This window comes from Thalassophryne amazonica, chromosome 1 (assembly GCF_902500255.1).
Source record: "Thalassophryne amazonica chromosome 1, fThaAma1.1, whole genome shotgun sequence".
Classification (NCBI taxonomy): Eukaryota; Metazoa; Chordata; class Actinopteri; order Batrachoidiformes; family Batrachoididae; genus Thalassophryne; species Thalassophryne amazonica.
Window position 1 is genome coordinate 52,311,504 of NC_047103.1, and position 25,499 is coordinate 52,337,002.

The 25,499-nt window shown below is 40.0% G+C and overlaps 1 protein-coding gene across 5 annotated transcripts in view; it reads left to right on the top strand.

The window, feature by feature from the left end:
- sulf1 (sulfatase 1) overlaps positions 1 to 14,012 on the top strand; it is a 96,639-nt gene extending 82,627 nt beyond the window's left edge. For 2 of the 5 annotated variants that reach the window (XM_034169860.1, XM_034169891.1), the window contains 6 exons: positions 1,185 to 1,279; positions 1,409 to 1,480; positions 2,112 to 2,284; positions 5,699 to 5,841; positions 5,952 to 6,075; positions 12,921 to 14,012. In XM_034169860.1, the coding sequence (XP_034025751.1) occupies positions 1,185 to 1,279; positions 1,409 to 1,480; positions 2,112 to 2,284; positions 5,699 to 5,841; positions 5,952 to 6,075; positions 12,921 to 13,834 (1,521 nt within the window). In that variant the 3' untranslated portion in view covers positions 13,835 to 14,012. Of the gene's footprint in view, positions 1 to 1,184; positions 1,280 to 1,408; positions 1,481 to 2,111; positions 2,285 to 5,698; positions 5,842 to 5,951; positions 6,076 to 8,640; positions 8,675 to 12,305; positions 12,357 to 12,920 lie in introns of all 5 variants that reach the window. The other 3 variants (XM_034169876.1, XM_034169884.1, XM_034169868.1) reach the window with 3 other exon arrangements.
- The last annotated feature ends 11,487 nt before the right edge of the window (positions 14,013 to 25,499 follow it).

Consider the following 25,499-nt stretch of genomic DNA (forward strand, 5'->3'; position numbering starts at 1 on the left):
TATTTACATTTCTTATTTTTACAAAAACTCTCAATGGGTGACATCAAAGTTTTTTTTTTTTTGTTTTTTTTTTTTTAAACAATACAAGACTTTACATGAGTTGAAAAATAAGGGGGGAAAAAGAAACACAGAAGCTGCTCTCCCAAAGAGATGATCACTTCGGTGTTTGCACATGCACAGTGCGAGAGGTTGGGGTAAATCAGGTCATAGACGCTTGTAGCACTGCTTCAGCAGGGCGATATCCTCATGAGGGCCGACCAGAATATCAAACAGATTTGATTTTCATCCAACTATATGATTGCAGGTCAGGAGGTGGTCGTGAGAGATTAAACACAGCTTGTTACTCAATGCAGGACGTACGATTAAGCTGAAACTCGGTGCAATCCAAAAAATTCTCGCACGAGTGAAAAATCGGCTGAAAAAGGGTCAAAACTCGCACAGTGTAAGCCCAGCTTAAGCTGAGGGGTAGGGTTAGCATTATAGCTAGTCGATACATATTGCAGTAAAATTAACTGTTTACGTCAGAATGTGATGATTTGGGTGTGAGAGAGTGTTGATTCTTACATGCCTTAAAATAACACCTGAGTGTATCTTTACAGCAGTATTTCCCAGTCTTGGTTCTTGGGACCCAAAGTTCTGCATGTTTTCCATGCCAGACCAGCTCAGTCAGGTGTGTTCAGCCAATCACTAAAACTGACTCAGCAATGGAAAACACTTGGATTTGGTTCATTATGTGCAATTAGAGCAAAAAAAAAAAAAAAAAAAAGTGCAGTACTGTATTTTGGGTGCCAAGGACCAGGATTGGGAACTACTGCTTTAAAAGAAAGTTGTTTTAATGACACTTTTGGAGGTGAGAAAAAACTTGCAACCCAAATTTGCCTTTTTTTTTAAGAGCAACAAGTACTTTAGCTGTGTTTGAATTGTTTTTTAAAAATGGTTCCAGAGCTGATCAAAATGTTTCAAGCTGCTTAAATTATTCTAAATGAAAATGTGTAGTGTGTCTATGTGTTTTTTTTTTTTGTTTTTTTTTTCAGCTCAGCATCTTTCAGTTTAGTAATTCACATGTTTTTAAAATGTGTTTTACATGTTGCTTATTTCAGAGAAGTCATTTAGCATTTTGTGTTAGTCTGCCTCCGGTGAATGATAACAGATAGAGAATAAATGTTGCATTAATTTAATTTCAGATTGAAGCGCTCCAAGACAAAATCAAAAACCTGCGCGAAGTACGAGGCCACCTGAAGCGGACACGGCCAGACGAGTGTGACTGTGGAAAGAAGAGGTTGGCCCTTAACACGTTCCAGCAACTTTATATTATTACTTTTTCCTTTTCATGCTGAAACATTTTAGAGTCCAAAGATGACAGACAGTCTTGTGTTTGTCCCTGTATTTTGTTTTAATTTAAAACTAGCTATTATAGCAAAGGAGACAGAAACAAAGCAGACAGACTGAAGAGCAGGAACGACCAACTCCACCCTTTTAAGTGAGTTTCTCTTCCTTTCTAAATTAGAAACTTGCCCATTTATTATAGTTCTATTTATTAATCATTCTGATGCTGGTTTTTGATGTCAAATGTACATTATAATAGCGTGTGCGTGTTGTTGCTTGTATGATAAACATTGTTGCGGGATCATTTCAAACATGTGCCTTTGTCACTGAGGGTCCGGTTAAATGACATGGCGACAAGGCGCTCGATGTGCACTCTGATGCGTTAAAGTAACGGAGAAACGTTCATTTTCAGGGCAGCTTAAATGACAAAACAGATGTTTGGCAGGAAACTGTTATATGTGTTTGTGGAAGTGATCAAGTTACTCGTAAAGACGGAATGACTCAACAGAGGGGAAATCAGTCGAACACAATGATCAGCTTGCTCCAGGAAACACTGGGAACACATTATGCCAATGCAAAGCAGCTGTTTTTGTTGTGATTGTTGAGAAAGAGGGGCAGCGAGTAGTTAGTCCTTCCAGAGAAACTGGAATGCGAAAGCAGCCGTGCCTTTTGTAACTTTCCTCCACAGCCTCCACCACTGTGGTTACTGGCACCAGCAGGGATAGGCACTCATGTCATCATTACATCACACTGTTTGGTAATCAGCTCTTGTTTGTGTCCAACAGGGAGTCTGCACAGGAAATAGACGGGAGAGTCCAGCTTTACAATGAGATCCGGAGGAGGAAGAAGGAAAGGAAGGAGAAGAAGAGGCAGAGGAAAGGAGACGACTGCAGCCTGCCTGGACTCACGTGTTTCACACACAACAACGATCACTGGCAAACTGCCCCCTTCTGGACATGTATGTATGACTTAACTGGCCCGGTTCTATTTGTTTGACCAAACTGTGTTTCTGAATGACTTTAGTCAGAACACTGAAATCAAACACAACAAACAACTTGTGATCATTCATGTTACTCAGCAACAAGGCAATCCTGACTCCAGATTCAGAATGTCTTTAATTGCTATTGCACAAAAATACTGAGGTACAGACTCTGATTCCAGACAGTGCTGTTTAAGAGACACTAGCAATAGGAACAAATAAAAACAAACAGATAACAGACAGACACAATTTAAGTTAAAAATAAAAAGTATAATTAACACTAAAGAATACTGCACATCAGAATACTTGCACATTTGTATTGAGTGTTCAAGTTCAAGTATTTTCAGTTTTGTTCAGCATTCAGTTCATTGGCAGGTTTGGGGCAAAAGCTGTTCTTCAGTCTGTTAGTTTTGGACATTATGGTTCTCACCACATATTCTCCATTTATGCAGATTGGTTGAATAATCTGGTTTATTTCTCCTGAAATCTGCTATTAGTTCTTTGGTCTTAGGATCAGGTTGTTCTCTGCACACCATGCTAACAGTCTCCAGCCCTCCCGAGAGAAGTCCCACCACGGTGGTGTCATCAGCAAACTTAATGATGACATTACTTGGGTGGGTGGAGGTGCAGTTGTGGATGTAGAGAGTGTAGAGTAGGGGGCTCAGCACACAGCCCTGGGGGTGAGCTGGTGCTGAGACTCAATGCTGAGGGGAGATGGAGTACTACTCTGACTCGCTGAAGGTGGTGTGTCAGAAAGTCTCTGATCCAGTAGCAGATGTGTTGTGAGGGTTCTAAGTCCAGATGTTTTGTGACCATTCTGTTTGTTATGATGTTATTAAAAGCAGAGGTGAAGTCTATGAAGGGCAGGAACAGCTCCTCCATTGTTCCAGGTGTGCTAGTGTGGTGTGGAGGGCTACGGCAGCCTCTGTGGACCGGTTTGTTCTGTATCCAGGTTGTTGGACCTGAAGATGGTGATATGATGCCTTACCTGCCGTGGGTTGTTACTGATGATGTGGTCCTCAGTCTTCCCCGTGCATTGCTGTCTTGGCCTGCCTGATGCCTCTTTTCTGGTTGGTTCTGACAGTGTTGAACTGGGCCTCATCCCCTTACTGGAAAGCGATGCTCCTGTCTTTTAGTAAGGCCTGGACTTGTTTTGTCATCCAAGGCTTCTGATTTGGGAAAACCCCAGATGCGCCTGTTCGCTGTGACAGTGTCGACACAGTGTTGCATGTAGCCGAGTACGATTGAGATGTACCCTTCCAGGTCCTGGTGTTTGAAGATGTCTCACTCAGTGTATTCAAAACAGTCCTGCAGCTGCTGTGACGCACCATCAGGCCATGTTCTAACAGTCTTTATTGTGGGAGGTCCAGACAAGGCCAATCACATAGCAGCAACTCAGTGCATTTAAGCATCTAGAAGTGGTGAAGACGACTTGCTGAAGATCAAATCAAGCATCACAATGGAGAAGAAAGGGGACTTAAGTAAATTTGAATGTGGCATGGTTGTTAGTGCCAGATGGACTGTTCTGAGTATTTCAGAAACTGCTGATCTACTGGGATTTTCACACATGACCATCTCTAGTGAGCAGCAGCTGTGTGGATGAAAATTCCTTGTTGATGTCAGAGGTTAGAGGATAAACGGTGGACCGGTTGAATGTGTGACTGCGTGATGCCATCATGTCAATATGGAACACACACACACACACACACATACATATATATATATATATATATATATATATATATATACACACTGAGGAAAATAAGTATTTGAACACCCTGCGATTTTGCAAGTTCTCCCACTTAGAAATCACGGAGGGGTCTGAAATTTTCATCTTAGGTGCATGTCCACTGTGAGAGACATAATCTAAAAAAAAAAATCCAGAAATCACAATGTATGATTTTTTTTTTTAATCATTTATTTGTATGTTACTGCTGCAAATAAGTATTTGAACACCTGTGAAAATCAATGTTAATATTTGGTACAGTAGCCTTTGTTTGCAATTACAGAGGTCAAACGTTTCCTGGAGTTTTTCCACCAGGTTTGCACACACTGCAGCAGGGATTTTGGTCCACTCCTCCATACAGATCATCTCTAGATCTTTCAGGTTTGGAGTTTCAGCTCCCTCCAAAGATTTTCTATTGAGTTCAGGTCTGGAGACTGGCCAGGCCACTCCAGGACCTTGAAATGCTTTCTAATAAATAATCATAACAGTTGTTGTCTTCTACCAAGCTGCTTGCCTGTTGTCCTGTAGTCCATCCCAGCCTTGTGCAGGTCTACAGTTTTGTCCCTGGTGTCCTTAGACAGCTCTTTGGTCTTGGCTATGGTGGACAGGTTGGAGTGTGATTCATTGCGTGTGTGAACAGGTGTCTTTTATACAGGTAACAAGTTCAAACAGGTGCAATTAATACAGGTAAAGAGTGCAGAATAAGAGGGCTTCTTAAAGAAAAATTAACAGGTCTGTGTGAGCCAGAATTCTTGCTGGTTGGTAGGTGCTCAAATACTTATTTGCAGCAGTAACATACAAATAAATTATTAAAAAAATCATACATTGTGATTTCCAGATTTTTTATTTTTTTTTTTAGATTATGTCTCTCACAGTGGACATGCACGTAAGATGAAAATTTCAGACCCCTCCATGATTTCTAAGTGGGAGATCTTGCAAAACCGCAGGGTGTTCAAATACTTATTTTCCTCACTATATATATATATATATATATATATATATATATATATATGTATATATATATATCAACTTCTTAGAGACATTGACAACATCAGCTGACTCACATCATCCTGTTTCCACGTGCACAGTCCTCTTTTGACATGATTTTTACTTTCACACTCCTGAACCTCCTTTTTTTCTTTAATTTTTCTTTTTCCTACCTTCCTGTCTTTCTTTTGTCTTAATTTGTCTTTATCTTGTGTTTCATTTGTTGTTTTTCTTTTATGTTTTACTTTCTTTTCTTTCATTCATGTCTTCTTATTTTCTTTCATTCTTTTTTCTTTTATTTCTTTTGTTTCATTTCTTCCTTGTTACCTGTCATTCCTTTTTCTGTAATTTTTCTTTCATTATTTCTTACTTTTGTCTTTTTTCTTCCTGTCTTTTTCTTTCATTCTCTTTTTTTCTTTAATATCTTTTTTGCTTTCTCTTTATTTTTCTTTTCTTTATTTCTTGTCTTTTATTCTTTATTTCCTTCATTTTATTTTACCCCTTTCCTTTCATTTGTTCTTTCTGTTGTTTTCTATAAATCTTACACCATTTTTGTCACAAAACAGTCTGCCTGCATGTCTTTACTTATTTATTTATTTATTTATTGTCTTCAGTGTGAATTTGAATTGTTTAGTCCCTGTAGATGGACTGGTGACTGATGTTTGTGTGTTCTTGTGCAGTGGGGGGATTCTGTGCGTGCACCAGCTCCAACAACAACACCTACTGGTGTCTGAGAACCATCAACGAGACCCACAACACTCTGTTCTGCGAGTTCTCCACTGGTTTCCTGGAGTACTTTGACCTCAACAGTGACCCCTACCAGGTGAGTAAACTCACATCTGTCTGTTTTCAGAATGAGTTTTATTAGCAAGCTTAACATCCCCCCCGCCGAAATAAACAAACAACAAAACAAAATTTCTTCTTCACTCACAGCTGACCAACGCAGTGTATGCAGTGGACCGGGAGGTGCTGAACTCACTGCATGCACAGCTGATGGAGATGAGGAGTTGTCAAGGTTACAAGCAGTGCAATCCTCGACCAAAAGGCTTGGACACAGGTAAAAAAATTAAACCTTGTTTCCATCTGCCTGTTCAAGAGTTTTACACTGAAATGTTTGACACTTTTGTACTGGAACTGTGGATTTAGCAGCAACAGTGACTGAACAAAGTGAGCACATGAAGGTATCATTTTACACCAAAATAGTTCTCCAGGTGTGTTTCAGAATGGATGTTGATATTTGTTGTGGAAAATAACCCATTTTTACATCTCACAGAAATGACCTGCTTGTATGTTGTTAGCGTTAAATAGAAAGGAGCCGCTGGTTCTGCAACACATATCATGCAAGACTAAAATGAGGCATTTTGGGCAAAAAAAAAAAAAAAGTTTATAGCAGAATCATTTTCCCATGTAGTCATGGAAGCGTGGTCAGTTGTTTAAGATGTGCAGTGAAAGGACAGTCAGACCCCTGTGATGTTGTGTTTGCACAGATGTGCATGCTGCATGCGTGTGGAAAAGAACCACTCAGTGATGTCTGCTGAAGATTTAGTAGGTTGTAGTCCAGAAGTGATTGTGTGTTCTTCATGACAACACGTGCTCACAGAATGAGCTTGCCAGGATGTTCTGCCCTTCTACACCTCTACTGAATTTGAAACCAAATGCTGCTGCTGGACTTTTCCCCTCAACTTAAACGCTTCATTTTTACAAATTGAGATTTCACAGCCTCACATGTATTGTGATTGTGGCCTTCTTCTCCTTCATGACTCGCTGAGTGTTATACGCACAATTTAGTCGGTGCTGTTGTTTTATTTGAGCTCATCTTGCATTAGTCTGAGAAACCAGCCTCACCATTTTAGCTGAGGAATCCTCACAATGCAGACGTGGCAGTGACGGTGGCAGTAAATACAGCCAGGTCCATGAGTTGAAATGATTCAGTCATTATCTGCTTGCTGTGTAATCTTTCAGCTTTAATGAAAAGCGTTTAACAAAAATATCACATCAGCCATTTAGGAATTGCAGCCATTTTTACACACACCCTCTATTTTCAAAGGCCACAAATCACTGGACAAACTAAATATTGAAATTATTGCTAATACATATAAATCATCAGATGGACAGATGGACATTTCCAGGTCATGAATATGTTTTGGACTTCATTTACATCAGTCACTAAGAAATACTGATAGATGGTACTCTATGGTAAATCTGTGTGGAGAAGGCATTTCCCAAAAACTGATTGACTGTGCAAGAAGGAGACTATTGAGGGAAGCCACCAAGACACCCATGGCATCTCTGAAGGAGTTTTAGGCTTCCTGTGGCTGAGTGGAGAAACTGCACTGTGCAACTTTTGTCTGTTGTAACACCAGTTACAACTTATGGTGGAGAGGAAGAAATAAGGATTTTCGTACTAGGAAACCAGATCAAATCTAGGCTCTAGTCTGTGACGTGTCTTCTGGCAAATGGTAGCTGAAATTTCACTTAATGTTTTTAAAGAAAATCTTTTCCTGTTCCACTCCACCATCAAGCTTTATAACTGGTGATGTGACAGATTTAAGCTTCAGTTTCCTTCACAAATTGTCATGATGTCTTGGTGACTTCTCTCATTAGTCTCCTTAATGCACAGTCACTCAGTTTTTGTCTACTCCAGACAGACTTAACATACAGCACCATGCGGTTTGTTTCTTAATGACTGATGTAAGTAAAGTTCAAGACATATTTATTGACTTGAAAATGTTCATGTATCCATCCCCTGACTTGTCTAAAAAAAAGTGGCTGTAAAAGTGCTGATTTGTTTTCACAGTAATGCTTATATTTAGTTTGTCTGATTACTTATGGCCTTTGAAAGTGTAAGAACAATGTGTCTGTAATTCCTTAATAGGTAAAGCAGTAATTTAGTTGAACCCTTTGAATTCAAGTTGTAAGTTGACATTATGAGCTCATCATGTCCTAAAAGCTATAAAAAAAAGAAAAGGCGAGTGTCCAAATACTTATGGACCTGGCTGTAAGTAAAGCCTGCAGTGGTGTGACGCATGAAGGGACGGCATTGTTTAGAAACAAAAACCTGATGTCTGTAATTAGCAGCTGGAGGGAGCTGGATCAGCCAAACCACTCTCACAAACTGATTTAGCTTCAGTGCCGTCAGTCGCGCCAACACATCACAGCGCCGCTAGACACCTCCATCTCACCCTGCCAGCTCCACCAGCCAGCCGCGGTGCTGTTACGGATACATCAAGTGATGTTTTTCTTGGAAAAGTCGATTTATTTGAACATTTGAGTGAAATGGATACAAGTTATTCAGTTCTTTTTGTTGAGTTTTTCTTAACCACCACCTGATCTTGTATATTTTTTTTTCTTTCAAGGGGAAACCCAGACACAGTCACTTCTCTCCCTCCAGACCATTCGCACGCCCTGAAAAAAAAAACCTTCATTGTCTGCCTCCAAATTTCAAATGATCCATGCACTCGTTCCTCCCTCCAACCTTCTGATCTCCCAATAATCACATTTCTTCCCAAGGAGTAGCAGCTGTGCATGAAGAACTCTACAGCGTGAATGAACTATTTATTTCCCTCCCACATCTTCTCAAATCAAAGCATTAACAATCGATTGCTTTTATTTTTCTGATCAGGAGGTAAAGATGGAGGAAGCTATGAGCCTCACAGGTATCCACCATTTTTGTTTCTCTTCAGTGGCTTTTGTTTTAACACCTGCATGGGCTGAACTGCATCATCCCACTAATCCCATCCACGGAGCACCAACGCTTAATGTGTGGCTGCATGCTGGGACATGCTAACCAATCATAACCTTTATTTTTTACCAAAATATATATACACATCTGAAAGCAGCTTCATTTGTTTGTGCACACTATCTTCATCCTCTGTGTAACATCAGCCTGTAGTTGTCATAGCAACCAGTTCATGATGTTTTCAAGCCTTTCCTTTAAGTGCAACTTTTTCATCAGCTGCTCAGGGGCCTCATGAAGGACGTTTCCTCAGACTGCCACGTGATCGGTGAAAGCCAGCGTCATCGTTACAGACTCTCTGACAATTAGCTTCTCATCACGGACATAGTTGGGTCCATAAATATTTGGACAGTAACACTTTGAGTGTGTATGTTCTTTTGCCTCTGTGCACCACCACAGTGGAACTGAAATGAATCGAGATGTGCGTGTAGTGTTAATTTTCAGCTTCAATTCAAGGGGATTTAACAAAAAATATTGCATTAACTGTTTATTCGTTTATTTATTAGGATCCCCATTAGCTGCAGCAACCTGCAGCGACTCTTCCTGGGGTCCACACAAAACAACAACCAAAATATACAATAATCAAAAATACATTTACATACACCCCCTTTTCTACTTTTTTTTACTAATAGCCCAATTTTATAACCTTAAGAGTGTGCATATCATGAATGCTTGGTCTTGTTGGATTTGTGAGAATCTACTGAATCTACTGGTACCTTGTTTCCCATGTAACAGTAAGAAATATACTCAAAACCTGGATTAATCTTTTTAGTCACATAGCACTACTATTATTCTGAACACTACTGTGTGTGTGTGTGTGTGTGTGTGTGTGTGTGTGTGTGTGTGTGTGTGTGTATATATATATATATATATATATATATATATATATATATATATATATATCACTACTAAAATACACTAAAATAAAACAAAACCAATCAGCTTCCAGTCACATTAATCATCACATCTGGTCAATCAATGTTCACAAAAAACTTGTCTGAAAAAGAAGGGGGAAAAAAACCCAGATTGCTCACTACATCAGTAAATACTGCTGCAGAAGTTCCGTAAACGAACATTCATTTGCAATAAGTTTAATACATTCCGGCAATGAATTCCATTCCTTCATACCCCTAAGTAAGACAATGTTTTTTTTTTATGGCATTCGTCCTGGCCACAGGTAACTTAAAATTTCCCACCACCGCATGTCTAGTTATGTATCTATGATTTTCTGAACTGAAGGAGAAATACGAGGTAACTATTTAGGGATTAGAGCCATTTTATACACAGTACCTCCCTTTCCAGAACTTACAAGTTGAGGGATGGAAACAAAATCATTTAAATCTTTCTGGAGTCTGCAGTTCATAAAAGTGACTGAACAACAAGGTGACTCTTGAGGGAAGCCGCCAAGACACCGACGACAACTCTAAAGGATTTCTAAGCTTCTGTAGCTGTGATGTGAGAGTCTGGGTTACACAGGTGTCTGCTGCATCACTGGTTATACAACTTCATATTGAGGTGGAACAGAAAAAAACATTTCTGAAAAAGATATGAAATTTCAGCTACACTATGCCAGAATGTACATGAGAGAATTGAGCCTAGATTTGACCTGGTTTCCTTGTATAAAAATGCTTCTGTGTTCCACTCCACCATGAAGCTGTAAATTGTGGTGCAACAAGCAGCTTTTCCAGTCACAACCCAAAAACCACAACTTCTTCAGCATTGCAATGGGAGTCTTGGTGGTTTCCCTCACCAGTCTGCTTGACAGATTTACCATACAGTTTATATTTCTTAAGAAATATTTGTTGACTTGGAAATGTTCATGTATCCATCCATCCCCTGACTGGCTATAAAAGTGATAATTTTTATTAACAGTAAGTTGTATTTAGGTTGTCATTTACATCTGACAGCTGAAACAGAGGGACTGTGCATACAAATGGCTGGAATTCCTGAACGATAAATATAATCATTTTGTTTAACCCCTTGAATTAATGCTGAAAATTGACTCTAAAAGCATATCTTGATCATTTAATTTGCTATACAGAGGTAAAATTAAAATCGTTACTGTCCAATTAATTATACACCTCATTGTATATGTTCCTCTTGATCTAAGAACATGTTGCTGTGTTTGTCCCATCACAGAAAATGTGACAAACGTACATGCAGAGGAAGCTAAGCTATAAGCAGGTGTGCACGTAACTGGTGCTCAGGTGCTCATGTCTGCTAAAAGTGCATGCTGCGCAGCAAAAATATAGAGAAGCGTTTCTCAGGAGGAAACCAGTTATGACTGATTCTAGGTAAAGTGATGTCCTCAGTGTTTTCTACTGCGCATAGTTTATTTTTAGCACGCTCAAGAGCCAGTGATGTGCACCTCTGACAGTTGTTAGCTACATCAGCTCAGGACAGTGATGGAAATTGAAAAGACATGTAACAAAACACATGTATTTTGAAAAACTATATTGAAAAAGAAAGTTTTTACACTCACATGAGGTGTTTTTTCAGGCTATTCCAAAAGGCTATAGTTTCACAAAACATCTACGGCAGGGGTAGGCAACCTGTTCCAGAAAGAGCCATGAGGGTGCAGGTTTTCTTTGCAGCCACTGACTCCACCAGGTGATTTCACTGATTAACTGATTCCATCTGCTCAAAGTGATATTAATCAGTAAAATCACCTGGTAGAGTCAGTGGCTGCAAAGAAAACCTGCACCCTCATGGCTCTTTCTGGAACAGGTTGCCTACCCCTGGTCTACGGAAACAATTTTAGCTCACATGATGTACATGTGCACAGAAGGTAAAATAAAGCTAATTAAAAGAGATGAGGTCAGAGTAATATTGGACTTGAAAAAAGCAACGAAATGCCAATTTTTTGCAGGACTTCTACATCATTTGTCATAACTATTAGACTGACAGTTATCACAAGAGGACAAAACTCAGTAGTCGCATAACATCATTCATTTCATTTATTTATATTGCGCCAAATAACAACAAAGTCGCCTCAAGGCGCTTAACAAAAACAACAAAAATCAGGCATTAGAAAAAGAATCATAACATCACTCAGTGGAAACGTCATTTACCAGATGTGTTTAGTCGACATAAATCTGCAATAGAAGGTCCTCCTACTGACAATGTGTAGTATCGTTTGAGGATTACAGCTTCCGAGGTTTTGAAGAAATGTCCTTCATGAGACTTCTTACATTCCTCTGGTTAAAATACAGACTTTTTAAAATCTATTCTTTGGATAGCATGGCTACATATAATTATTATTATTATTTTTAATATATATAAAATTTGCTTTGAGAGTCAACCAGGCATCAAGTGCATGTGATTGACGATGCATGACACTGAATCATCCCCTTCATGTTAGCGTAGCATCGCCCTCCATTCCGGCCACATCCAAAAACACAGTCATCATCATGTCCGTGTAACTCCCAGAATGTCCTTCATCTTCTCACAGCGTTAGCTAGCGCTGCCATGGACACTCGAGGTGCAGTGACCTCTGTCCTCTTCACTGACCTTTGCCCTTTTGACCTCTGTTTCTGGCACCTGCTTACCAGGCAGCAGCAGCATCGAAAGTGGTCAAAGAGGAGACCGAGCCTCTCCTTCCTGTGAGTCCCTGAAACGACGTCAGTTCACCTCCGTTTTCTAGTTGAAGGTTGAGCCCGTGAGGAAAATGCACTCAATGTGGCACTCATGCTTCTTTTCTCAGTTTTAACTTGCAAATGTCAACCTGAATTCCCATTTAGTTCATTTGCCTCCTTCATTATTTATTTCAACAGTGAGCTGATTTGTTTCCTGAGCATTCTCCCCCTTTTTTCCAATCTGCCCCCACATGTGCTGTTTGATATTTTTGTTCCAGGTTGCCTGATTTTTGCATTTCATTCGAGTCCAGTTCTGTCATTAATTATGCCGCTACATGTTTTGAATCTGGTTTGTGTGGGAAAACGAAGGGTCGTTTACTTTATGCCTTTGGTGTTGTGTGTGTTGGTGCGGCAGCATGTTTTTTGCACGACTTCCAGCTTAAAGCGTAGTGTGGCTGCTGTGCTCGTGTATCTAAAGCTGCTCTGAGGTGTGATGTGGTTGAGCTGGCTGCATGCGGTGTGAATGCACGTGACCACACCTCCCCGTCTGTTGTGCACGAGATGCTGACAGTTTCTGTTTGTCTTTGACAGCACACAGCCGATATGGGACGGACGACAGGGTTAAGCTGCCGAACCTGACGGAGGAGGTGGTGAACTGGCAGGGCCTGGAGGATCTGTACAGCCTAAACGAAAGCCTTTATGAATGTAGGCCTGACTTCAGCCCCAGTCCAGATAACTGGGCCAACTTCTGGAAGGATGTAGATAACATGTTTGCACTGCAACACATTTTTAACAAATTCAACCAAACTCACAAGCCCAACGACTCCACCCTGCCAGAGCTGGGCTCCGGGGCCGGGGGTGGAGGTCTACATGAGGGCAGCGGAGAAGAGTTGGGCTCAGCCACAGACCTCTGGCCTGGCCTGGTGACAGAGGAGCGCCTAACCACCCCCGCCCCCAGCACAGCAGCATCGGGACCAGCCTCAACTGGACACCCACTGGAACGCAAACTGGAATATGTTGTTAATGACCTTCCGGAGAGGCGGCTCGACCAACCTGGTGCATCGCCAGTGATGGCAGTGGGTCCAAACGAAGACGAGGCTTATGTCCACAGTGACACACAGGCCAAACAACTGGAGGAGATGGACGGAGAGGCAGACTTGTTCAGTGGAAATGGACTGACAGAACTGGAGACACGACACAACAGCCTGCTGCGCACTCACAACAGCCTGCAGGCCCGGTTGGAGCCCGGCCTGCAACGCGGCATGGGAGGCGGCTCAGAGCAGGGAGGCAGGCTCAGCTTAGACCCTGAGGATGAAGAGGACATTTTCCAGGCCCAAGGCTACATCCCTTTCTCACCACAGATACTCAGGCCCAACGGGCAAACCAGTACCCCCATAAGCCCCCCCACAACACAGACCAGCGCCCCACAGAGTGTCAGGGTGGTGCTGCCGCTCACTTTGGACTACGACGGCAGTGGGTCTCAACGCTCCAGTCAGACGCTCTGAGTCGGATGCATGGCCAGCCAATGAGCTGCTGGTCACCATAGAGACAGTGATTGGATGAGCTTGCCAAAAGGCAAGTGATGCCACCTCAGAGTTGTATGAGTATTAAAATTATTTTTTTTACAGGTGCCTCCATTTATTAGAAAACAGTACTGTTTTTTTAAATATATATTTACAAAATTTTTAAAAAAGCCTTAATGCAGCTTAACTTGTTCCAGATAATATCATTGATAGTTTATTGTTTTTAATGACAGACAAGTGAGTGGTGAAAGCATTTCTGCACCTGAAGTGTCCAAAGAAACGATTCATACTTAATCTACTCCGTCAGGTACATAACCATCACACATGCACTTTTCAGCTTTTCCATGTCATGACGTGACTCACAACTGTTTCTTTGAAAAATGTGAAAGCAGATTTAAGACATGAATTTCAAAAACTGAACCGCCACTCCTCAGTTACAGAATTGAAGATGCCATACTGTTTTCGCTATGACTAGCATGTTTAACGTTGTTTTGTATAATATAAACTTGACTATATGTGAAATTATTTGTTACCTCTGTCTTGTAGTATCCGTTTAGACAATCACAGGGCAGTATTTAAATGTTTAGTAAACTTTAAAAACAGGCAGGTTGATGCCTCTGGAAGCAAATGCATCTGATCCTCAAAAAGAAAAAAAAATCCAGAATATTTTTAACAAATAAACGTAAAATTTTAATCACCAGCACATAGAAATTGTTGTTTGTGTAAGTTGGTGTTATTTTTGCACACGGCCAATTTATTTGAACTATTATCCCTTCATCCTGTTTTTTTGTCAGCAGTGTAACTGTCACTGTTTTGCATTAGTTAGATATGCAAAGAATGATAATTTAAGGACATCTGGTGCCACTAGTTCACATGAATCTATCCAGGATTGATCCAGATGTTTTGTTTTTAAGAACTGACTCTATAAAAACCTGATGGTGGGTGAAACAACTCTGGTTTCTGGAAAGCCATGAAGCTGTTAAAAAATAAAGCCCTTCAAATGTATGTTTTTCCCTTCAATGGTTTCACAGATTCATTCTGCACTTGTGCCTTAATGTCACAGTGAACACAATAATCCAGACATTGTTTCACCTTTTATTAGTTTTTTTGAATGACAAATATCAAGTATTCAAGGCATTTGTAAACTAGGTGTTCCCAAAAAACAACTGGACTTCTGCTCCTGAGGAAGCAAGATGAGCTCAACTTTCAGAGTATCTGTGAAATAAATTCAGTGTGAACACTGACCAAAGGAGACTGAAAAAGGTTAAAGTGTGACTGCTTCTGCCAGACGTCATGCAGACATTTGGACAGCAGCTCAGAGGTGCTCAGAACAGACAGCCTCTGCGTGGCATTACTGATTCTCTACCTGCCCCTTATGAGTACGTCCAAAGTAAAATAAATACTATTAACTCCTGGGTTTTTAGTCGGACAAAAACCTGAAAAATGCACTCTTTAACCTTAAAGTGAAAAACCATACAGATTTTATATCTTTTTAAAAATTTGACATAACCAGAACTAGTCAATGAATCAAAAAGCTCATCTAAAATGAGTTGTGAAAAGGTGCGCATACTTAAGCCACACACTTTCTAGATATTAATTTAATTTAGACAGTGTAGGTTAAGGGTCACATGTCCCGCATGTAATCCTACTCTTCCTGTTTCACCCGCTGCTAATCTGGCTAGTCTCCGCCTCATCTGCTAGGGTGGAAAAGGAGACCAGTAATCAGCAGCGAGTTATTCCATTTCATTGGCTGGAGAGCTCTTTGCATGGGGCACTTATGATTGGTTCACACAGATGTGAGCTGTTTATAGCATTGGCTGGTTCTCTCCTCCTCTGCTGGAAGAATTGTTTAATTTGCTGCTGTGCTCATTTTTATGTATGTTCATTTTTTTACCGCACAAAATTATATTCATAAATAGTTTTTAGCCCAAGTGTTGGGCTAAAAACCTTATTTGCTGCAAAAAGCTTGATCACCATTGTAATTAAAGGTAAGTAATACAAGTAATTGGGCATCGTAGTCTCGTTTGGGGGTGGGTGTTAAAGGGGTAAAATATGACGCATATGACATAATTTCTCTACTTCTGGGGGACCAACCACAGCATTTTCAATGGGTTTTTGGGCAAATTACATGCAAACAAAGTGAAAATGCAAAGAAAAAGTGACAATGCGGTGAGAAAGTGGACATGTGTTGCAGTTTGTTTAGGACTCGAAGCTCAAACATGTCAAGGTGGTTTTGCGAGCGAGAGAACAGAGCTGCTCTGGTTAGCTGTGTAGGCTAACACGGACACAACGTCTCCACTCGCTTTGTGTTCCCTTCTCCACTAGGAAGCAAAAGGAAAAAAAAAAAAAAACACTTTTCGCGACTGCTTCAGTCATTGCAGCCGAAAACAAAACAGTACACCGTTATTTACCTGTGTGAAGTTATGCTGTGTATACGTATATTGCACAATGGTAGCGGAGGTTCCTGTAAGTGGTCAAATCACATGATATCACGCAGGGTTCAAACAAGACCATGGTGCCCCATTCGGTTGTTAAGTGTGACGTAACATCACGTGATTTGCAACTTCAGGGTCCAAACAATAAAAATGCACGCTTTGTCAGCTGTTTGTAGACATTGGTCGTCTACATCAGCTGAGCTGCTTTTGAAGCTAAGACCTCACAGGCAGAGTTCCCGGATGTGTGACCGAGTCAATAGGTCAGAAACATCACCGGAGCTGTCGTTTTATAGATTTCCAGTCGATGACAAACAGAAGTGACTACAACTGAGGTAGGCTGCCTACCTTGGCCTTTTTGTTTTGATTGCTGACGCTGTACCGACCATTTATGAAATGAATCTCATCATTTTACATAACCATAAATGTTTTGTTTGGACCCGAAAACAGATTTATCACGTGATGCGTTACGTCAGAGCTTAACAGTCCTATACATCAGCTTGAATTTGGCAGCTGTTACAAAAAACAAAAATTAAGAAAATGCAGCCAAAACTTTTTTTAAATTTGCCCCTCTTTCCTATGTATGACATCACTCTAAAAAACAGGCAGATTTCTGCCTGTTTTGCCAATGTGTACCTGCTTCCTTTTGCACCTTAGTGGAGGAGGCAGGAACCAGCCAGACTGCTTATTAACAGGGTTTTCCTCAGGGCAGCTGTTGTACTACGATCACCCACAATACAAAAAAGTGCGAAACTGGGATGAAACTTTAATCTGGCTTGCATCCTAACAGGCTGTCTTATGAAATGCAGACCTGGCAACCTACCAAAAATGAAAGAAAATGAGCTTGAGCTGTTCAGGTTTGAACAAAAACCACAACAAATGCTTCTTCGGCTTCAGATTCTTACCCCAATTCTTACTTTCAAGCTGCAGTTACTAGAATACACATTTAAATAGGTTTGAACATGACTGAAGCCATTAAGATGACACATAACCGTACTAACGATTTCTAGAATTGGGATGAAATTTTTTGAACAGTTAAATTGGATCCTGATTTCAAATCTGGTGCAGATGATGTTTGTAACTACTGCATATATCAAGTTTGTTCAAGATTGACAAAGATGGATCAGGATCCTTCTTTATGTTCTCTAATGCCATATACCAACACAGTGTAGAGTAGCTACCTAAACTCTGTAAGTGAGAGAGTATCTCGTCAATAGTTTTACATCCTCATTGAAGACAACTTTGGATGCTGTAGCTCCTCTAAAAAAGAGAGCTTTAAATCAGAAGTGCCTGACTCCATGGTATAACACACAAACTCGCAGCTTAAAGCAGATAACCCGTAAGTTGGAGAGGAAATGGCATCTCACTAATTTAGAAGATCTTCACTTAGCCTGGAAAAAGAGTCTGTTGCTCTATAAAAAAGCCCTCCGTAAAGCTAGGACATCTTACTACTCATCACTAATTGAAGAAAATAAGAACAACCCCAGGTTTCTTTTCAGCACTGTAGCCAGGCTGACAGAGTCAGAGCTCTATTGAGCCGAGTATTCCTTAACTTTAACTAGTAATGACTTCATGACTTTCTTTGCTAATAAAATTTTAACTATTAGAGAAAAAATTACTCATAACCATCCCAAAGCCGTATCGTATCTTTGGCTGCTTTCAGTGATGCCGGTATTTGGTTAGACTCTTTCTCTCAGATTGTTCTGTCTGAGTTATTTTTCATTAGTTACTTCATCCAAACCATCAACATGTCTATTAGACCCCATTCCTACCAGGCTGCTCAAGGAAGCCCTACCATTATTTAATGTTTCGATCTTAAATATGATCAATCTATCTTTATTAGTTGGCTATGTACCACAGGCTTTTAAGGTGGCAGTAATTAAACCATTACTTAAAAAGCCATCACTTGACCCAGCTATCTTAGCTAATTATAGACCAATCTCCAACCTTCCTTTTCTCTCAAAAATTCTTGAAAGGGTAGTTGTAAAACAGCTAACTGATCATCTGCAGAGGAATGGTCTATTTGAAGAGTTTCAGTCAGGTTTTAGAATTCATCATATTTCAGAAACAGCATTAGTGAAGGTTACAAATGATCTTCTTATGGCCTCAGACAGTGGACTCATCTCTGTGCTTGTTCTGTTAGACCTCAGTGCTGCTTTTGATACTGTTGACCATAAAATGTTATTACAGAGATTAGAGCATGCCATAGGTATTAAAGGCACTGCGCTGCGGTGGTTTGAATCATATTTATCTAATAGATTACAATTTGTTCATGTAAATGGGGAATCTTCTTCACAGACTAAGGGTAATTATGGAGTTCCACAAGGTCTGTGCTAGGACCAATTTTATTCACTTTATACATGCTTCCCTTAGGCAGTATTATTAGACGGCATTGCTTAAATTTTCATTGTTACGCAGATGATACCCAGCTTATGTATCCATGAAGCCAGAGGACACACACCAATTAGCTAAACTGCAGGATTGTCTTACAGACATAAAGACATGGATGACCTCTAATTTCCTGCTTTAAACTCAGATAAAACTGAAGTTATTGTACTTGGCCCCACAAATCTTAGAAACATGGTGTCTAACCAGATCCTTACTCTGGATGGCATTACCCTGACCTCTAGTAATACTGTGAGAAATCTTGGAGTCATTTTTGATCAGGATATGTCATTCAAAGCGCATATTAAACAAATATGTAGGACTGCTTTTTTGCATTTATGCAATATCTCTAAAATTAGAAAGGTCTTGTCTCAGAGTGATGCTGAAAAACTAATTCATGCATTTATTTCCTCTAGGCTGGATTATTGTAATTCATTATTATCAGGTTGTCCTAAAAGTTCCCTGAAAAGCCTTCAGTTAATTCAAAATGCTGCAGCTAGAGTACTAACGGGGACAAGAAGGAGAGAGCCTATCTCACCCATATTGGCCTCTCTTCATTGGCTTCCTGTTAATTCTAGAATAGAATTTAAAATTCTTCTTCTTACTTATAAGGTTTTGAATAATCAGGTCCCATCTTATCTTAGGGACCTCATAGTACCATATCACCCCAATAGAGCGCTTCGCTCTCTGACTGCAGGCTTACTTGTAGTTCCTAGGGTTTGTAAGAGTAGAATGGGAGGCAGAGCCTTCAGCTTTCAGGCTCCTCTCCTGTGGAACCAGCTCCCAAATCAGATCAGGGAGACAGACACCCTCTCTACTTTTAAGATTAGGCTTAAAACTTCCTTTTTGCTAAAGCTTATAGTTAGGGCTGGATCAGGTGACCCTGAACCATCCCTTAGTTATGCTGCTATAGACTTAGACTGCTGGGGGGTTCCCATGATGCACTGAGTGTTTCTCTTTTTGCTCTGTATGCACCACTCTGCATTTAATCATTAGTGACTGATCTCTGCTCCCCTCCACAGCATGTCTTTTCCTGGTTCTCTCCCTCAGCCCAACCAGTCCCAGCAGAAGACTGCCTCTCCCTGAGCCTGGTTCTGCTGGAGGTTTCTTCCTGTTAAAAGGGAGTTTTTCCTTCCCACTGTCGCCAAGTGCTTGCTCACAGGGGGTCGTTTTGACCGTTGGGGTTTTTACGTAATTATTGTATGGCCTTGCCTTACAATATAAGGCACCTTGGGCAACTGTTTGTTGTGATTTGGGCGCTATATAAATAAAATTGATTGATTGATTGATTGAAGTTACTGTGATGCTTCAAAATGTGCCCCGATTTGCTATTCAGGCTTAAACAGGAAGGAATGGCACTCTGTAGAACAGCCCCATAACCAAGTCAGGTGTGCTGGGCTGAAGTGAAAAACCTTTTGATGTGGGGGCCAGACCCTGGCAAAAGGTTTACTGAATGAAATCCCACTATACACATGGCCTTAAAGGAAAACATTTCTGATAGAGTACATCTGAAAATAAAGAGAGTCATTCACAGCAGTTTAACATAAAGTACACTCAACAAAAATATAAACGCAACACTTTTGGTTTTGCTCCCATTTTGTATGAGATGAACTCAAAGATCTAAAACTTTTTCCACATACACAATATCACCATTTCCAGCGTGTACTAGTTCCTGCCAATATCCAGCAACTTCGCACAGCCATTGAAAAAAGTGGACCAACATTCCACAGGCCACAATTGACAACCTGATCAACTCTATGCGAAGGAGATGTGTTGCACTGCATGAGGCAAATGGTGGTCACACCAGATACTGACTGGTATCCCCCCCCCCAATAAAACAAAACTGCACCTTTCAGAGTGGCTTTTTATTGTGGACAGTCTAAGGCACACCTGTGCACTAATCATGGAGTCTAATCAGCATCTTGATATGGCACACCTGTGAGGTGGGATGGATTATCTCAGCAAAGGAGAAGTGCTCACTATCACAGATTTAGACTGGTTTGTGATATTTGAGGGAAATGGTGATATTGTGTATGGAAAAAGTTTTAGATCTTTGAGTTCATCTCATACAAAATGGGAGCAAAACCAAAGTGGTGCGTTTATATTTTTGTTGAGTGTAAAAGATTAAATAAATAAGTTAAATAAATAGACAAACTAATAGCAACAAAGTAAATGAAACCAGTTTTTTTTCAGTTTGTTTTAACTTGACACAAACAGTTCAAGTGTAAGCAGCTTCCATTCTGAAGTCTTTCCTCAGAAATGGCAGATTTAACTTTTCTAGATAGATCTCATAGTACCATACAAGCTACAGCTAACAGGCGAACCAATAGCGTAGGTTTATCTTAACATATTCTTTGGCAGACAGGGTGGTGAATTTTCATGATGGTGGCTTGGGTGCCAGTCTATTAAAAGCCAAGTGCTCTCTGTGTATGTGCATGCATGCATATAACTGTTGATCACGGAGTAAACTGGGACGAACTGACATTCGCCGTTTGGTATGCTTATGTATTTTGGGTCAAGCATGAACGCTGCTAAAACAAAGTTTATAGGACTATATTTTTGGAGAAATTAGGATATTCAGTAACAAACAGTGAACAATGGACCTTGATAATTACATTCTGGATTCACACATCATTCCAGCAGGGAGCAGTAAATCACCTATATATTAAAATGGAGTGGCCTCTGTGAACGTGTGTGCATGTGTTCGTGTACCTTCAAACATGGAGAAACTGGGGCGAGACCTGATATTTGCCATTTGATATGCTTTTGTTGTTTGAGAAAATGTATCATTTATTACCACTCTTGAAAAATGTCAGCTATCTATTTTATAAATACTACCCAATTTAGAGCCCATGGATCCCCACAGGCAACGCACTAGTTCAAAATTATGACTGGTGTCCTAACATGTCATCCTACTTCTTGGGACATCCAACCAACACTTAGTGTGCATGTGCACAACACAAAAACATAATTTCTCAGTGAAGAGTATTAATTGTTTTCCACTTGTTAAAGTTAATACGAGCAAAGCGACGCACAACGGCGTGAAGCTTGCTCATGGTACAGGAAGTCCCAAAAAGGAAGTGCCAAACTTTGAGTCCACAGTGAAACAGGAAATGTCAAACACTTCCTGGATCAACATTTCCTGGATTGACAGACAAGATCTCATGGAATCATGTGCGAACTCTGGCAAGTTCATACTGAAACAGGAAGTGCCAAATTTTGAGTCCACAATGAAACAGGAAATATCAAATGTTGAACACTTCCTGGCATGGGTGGAGCTAGAGCGTGGAGGCCCCGGTTGCACTGGACTCTCCTGAAATTTGATTGGACACAGATGATCGACGTGTCATGGCACCACACGTCTGGTTGAAAAGAGCTGCATTTTGATATCAGTGAGTCACATCAACTGCTAGGTTCTTCCTGTCCAGTAGTTGGTGCGGTGTACCACAAAAGTTCTAATCCACCTTAGCTGATTGACCTTTTTTTGCTTTTCAGCTGACCCCCCAATTACAGCCCTCTTAACCCCCTGCCACTTTAAGCATTTTTTAATGTAGATGTAAATTATTATTAATAGTTTTCAGCTAGTTGACAGTAGGGCTGCACAATATAGCCAAATTATCGTATTTCAATATTGTCATATAAATTGTCATGTAAATGTCACTTATATACATGCTGTCCATATTCTTGAGCTGCTTGGGTGGGTAGGGAGAGTTCCCATGGGATAAAAAAGCTTTTCAACCGAACATCCCTGGTTCTCAAGACCAGGCACCTAAGTGTCTCTACTCTCTCTCTCTTTTTTTTAAGATATTTATGTGTACCTTAGTAAACACTATTAGAGTTCCACCTTAGATTTGAAATGTATAACAGAAGATAATACCTTACTGAATTTTCATATCAATATGATATACGATATGACTATGATTTGACACAAAGTGCAGCAACAGTGAAAATTAAACATTCTTAAACAAAAAAATACCACACTCATTTTGCACTCATCATAAGGTTAGGATACTGTGCCCTCCAAAAGTATTGCAACACTTGGAATTTCACACATTTTAATTTGTTTATTGCCATTTTAATACAAGAATACAAAAAATAAAGAATAAAAATTTTTAAATGATCTTCCTCAAACTCAAACTGAAAGCAAATCTCTAAAACTTGATAAAACCTGTAAATAATAATCAGTTTTATTGCCAGTTTTCTTTAGACAAGTCAGGGGATGGTAATATGAACATTTCCAAGTCACTGAATATGTCTTGGACTTTATTTTCATCAATTATGAAGAAATACAAAAGTTTCTTTCACCAAAACATCAAATCTAGGCTTTCATCTCAGATGTGCTTGCTGTCAAATTGTAGCTGAACTTTCAGGTCGTCTTTTTAAGAAAATCCTCCTCTACACCACTTCATCAGGAATTTATATTTTTATTTGGATTTTTTTTTTTATTGGAATTTATATTTTTTATTAATTTATATCAAGTTGTAGAGATTTGCTTTCAGTTTGAGTTAAGGAAGATAATTTTAGAAAAAAAAATGTATTTGAAATGGAATAAACAAATTAAAATGTGTGAAATACCAAGTGATACAATACGTTTGGGGGCAATTGAGAGTGGAATCCTGCAAATGGTGATACAAGCATCACATTTGGCACAAATAATCCATAGACATGAACTCTTTAGACAAGTACGTAGTAGAAGTGTTTGACATTTGAACATTTCCTGTTTTACTGTGGATTTGAAAATTGGCACTTCCAGTTTAGGATGCCCTGTACCATGAGTGAGCTTTGCGCTGCTGCACGACACTTCGCGCATATTATTTATCTTAGAAATTTGTGATAAAAAGCTCAGAAAGAACAGACAGTCAACAACAGGTAACAGCTACTGCTAGTGATCTCTTTGAGACACGGCTTCAGGCATGCTAGATGTGGCAATAGAATGCAGCAATGTGATTGGATGATCTTAGCTGTAAGAATGGAATGTAGCACCTTGATTGGTCAAACTCTTATTTTGCTTTTCAATAGGCATATACTTGTGTGCTGCACATCTAGTCAGTAATTACAGGATTAAATTGGGACATTACGTTTGTTTATATGAAAAAAACATTGAAAATTTCTACAGGTGCACCTAAACATCCTCCCTTTGTGATGTGCATTTAATTTTTTCATTCAACAAGAACGTGAATCACTGAAGTCAGCAGCTGTAAAATCCCCAACTTGTAGCAGGATTGAAGTGGCAACCGTTTTTAGTTTTTTTTTTTTGTTTTTTGTTTTTTTTTAATGATGTCATCTGCAAAACAATAATAGAGAAAATAAACTAAAATCTTAACAGTGTTGTAAATCATTTTTCAGGTTGTGTTGAAACAGATGCAGCATGAATGTAAAAGTGTTTTTTTTTTTTGGTACAGACTGCATTTGGCTTTAAACCCACAGGAGCAAATAATGTTACAGTACACTGTCGTTATATACAAAACACTGAAGGGAGGGCAGAGAATCATGAGATACAAAGCATTTTGGGCAGAAAAACTTCAGCATAACTCCATTACATCCTCTTAACAGAAACCATCACCCTCATCAAGAAGATTAAGTCGACCATTCATGAACAATCTTACTTAGTTGTGCAGCTTTAATTCTTATTACTTTTTTAATTAAGCTACAATGTCTCTGTTCATTCATAAATATGCTTCTAAACTATGTGTCTTGTCTGTTTTGTCAATATTTACACTGTGAATATGTCATTTCAGACACGACATAGCAATTACAATAAAATTACCCACTGCCTTTACCGCTTCTTAAATAATCATCTGAATCTGGTCGAAAGTTAATTTTGAAAACTTTCCTCACTATGTGAAATTCTACAGTTTTTCACTCCTCTTCTCTTGTCTCCGTCTCCTGTCTATCTGGTCTCTTGTTTCTGGGACTTCTGCACTTTGTCCAGGGACCATCGTGGGTACCCACATACTGTGAGGGCTTTCCGGACAAGTTGTTGTTCTTTAGCCCTTCCCTCTGCAGTTGTGGGCACCTGTAGGGCTCTGTGTTGAAGAGTCCTGATCACCCACAAGCTTGTGTTCAAGGGGGTGGTTTGAGCAAAAGAGCAGAATATTGGTCAGTGTGAGTGGGTTTTCTGTAAACCTCTGTCTGGGGCTGCCTGGTCTCTCCAATCGTAACATCACAGTCCAGAAGGCTAAATGGTTGTTCTGGCATCCTCCCGTGTGAACTTGATATTGGAATCCACCGAATTGATGTGTTCTGTAAAGTCCTCGACCTCCTGTGCTTGATTTTAACCCATGTGTCATCGACATATCTGAACCAGTGACTGGGACAGATGCCTGTGAACGACATCAAGGCTGTCTTCTCTCACTCGCTCCATGTATAGATTGTACTGTAATGACCAATGGTTAGGTCAAAAACTCCAGCTTTTGTTGGCTTCTGGTTATTCTTCTCTACAAGAGTCAAGACAGAAGCAACACTACCAGAGCAAGAATTTTAGCTGAGGAAGCTTCTGTGATTTGAAGCAAACGTCCTCATGTCAAGCAACCCAGTCCAGTCGAAGATTCAGCTTCTATACTATGGAAACCACCGGACAACTGAGAGCCTACCAGAAACAATCACAAGTAGTACTTTTGCGAACCAAAGGAATCTGCATTCCCGAGATAGGTCAAGATTTAAATGCAAGACATAATATGACATAATATGACATCTGTGGAGTGACTTAAAGTTAACATGTTTACACACAAATCAAAGGGGAATTCTTGAGGCCTCCTGGGTTCAGTGCAGTGATTAAAACCACAGCGTGTAGGATTTAGTGTCATCTCGAGGTGAGGTAACTGAATTAC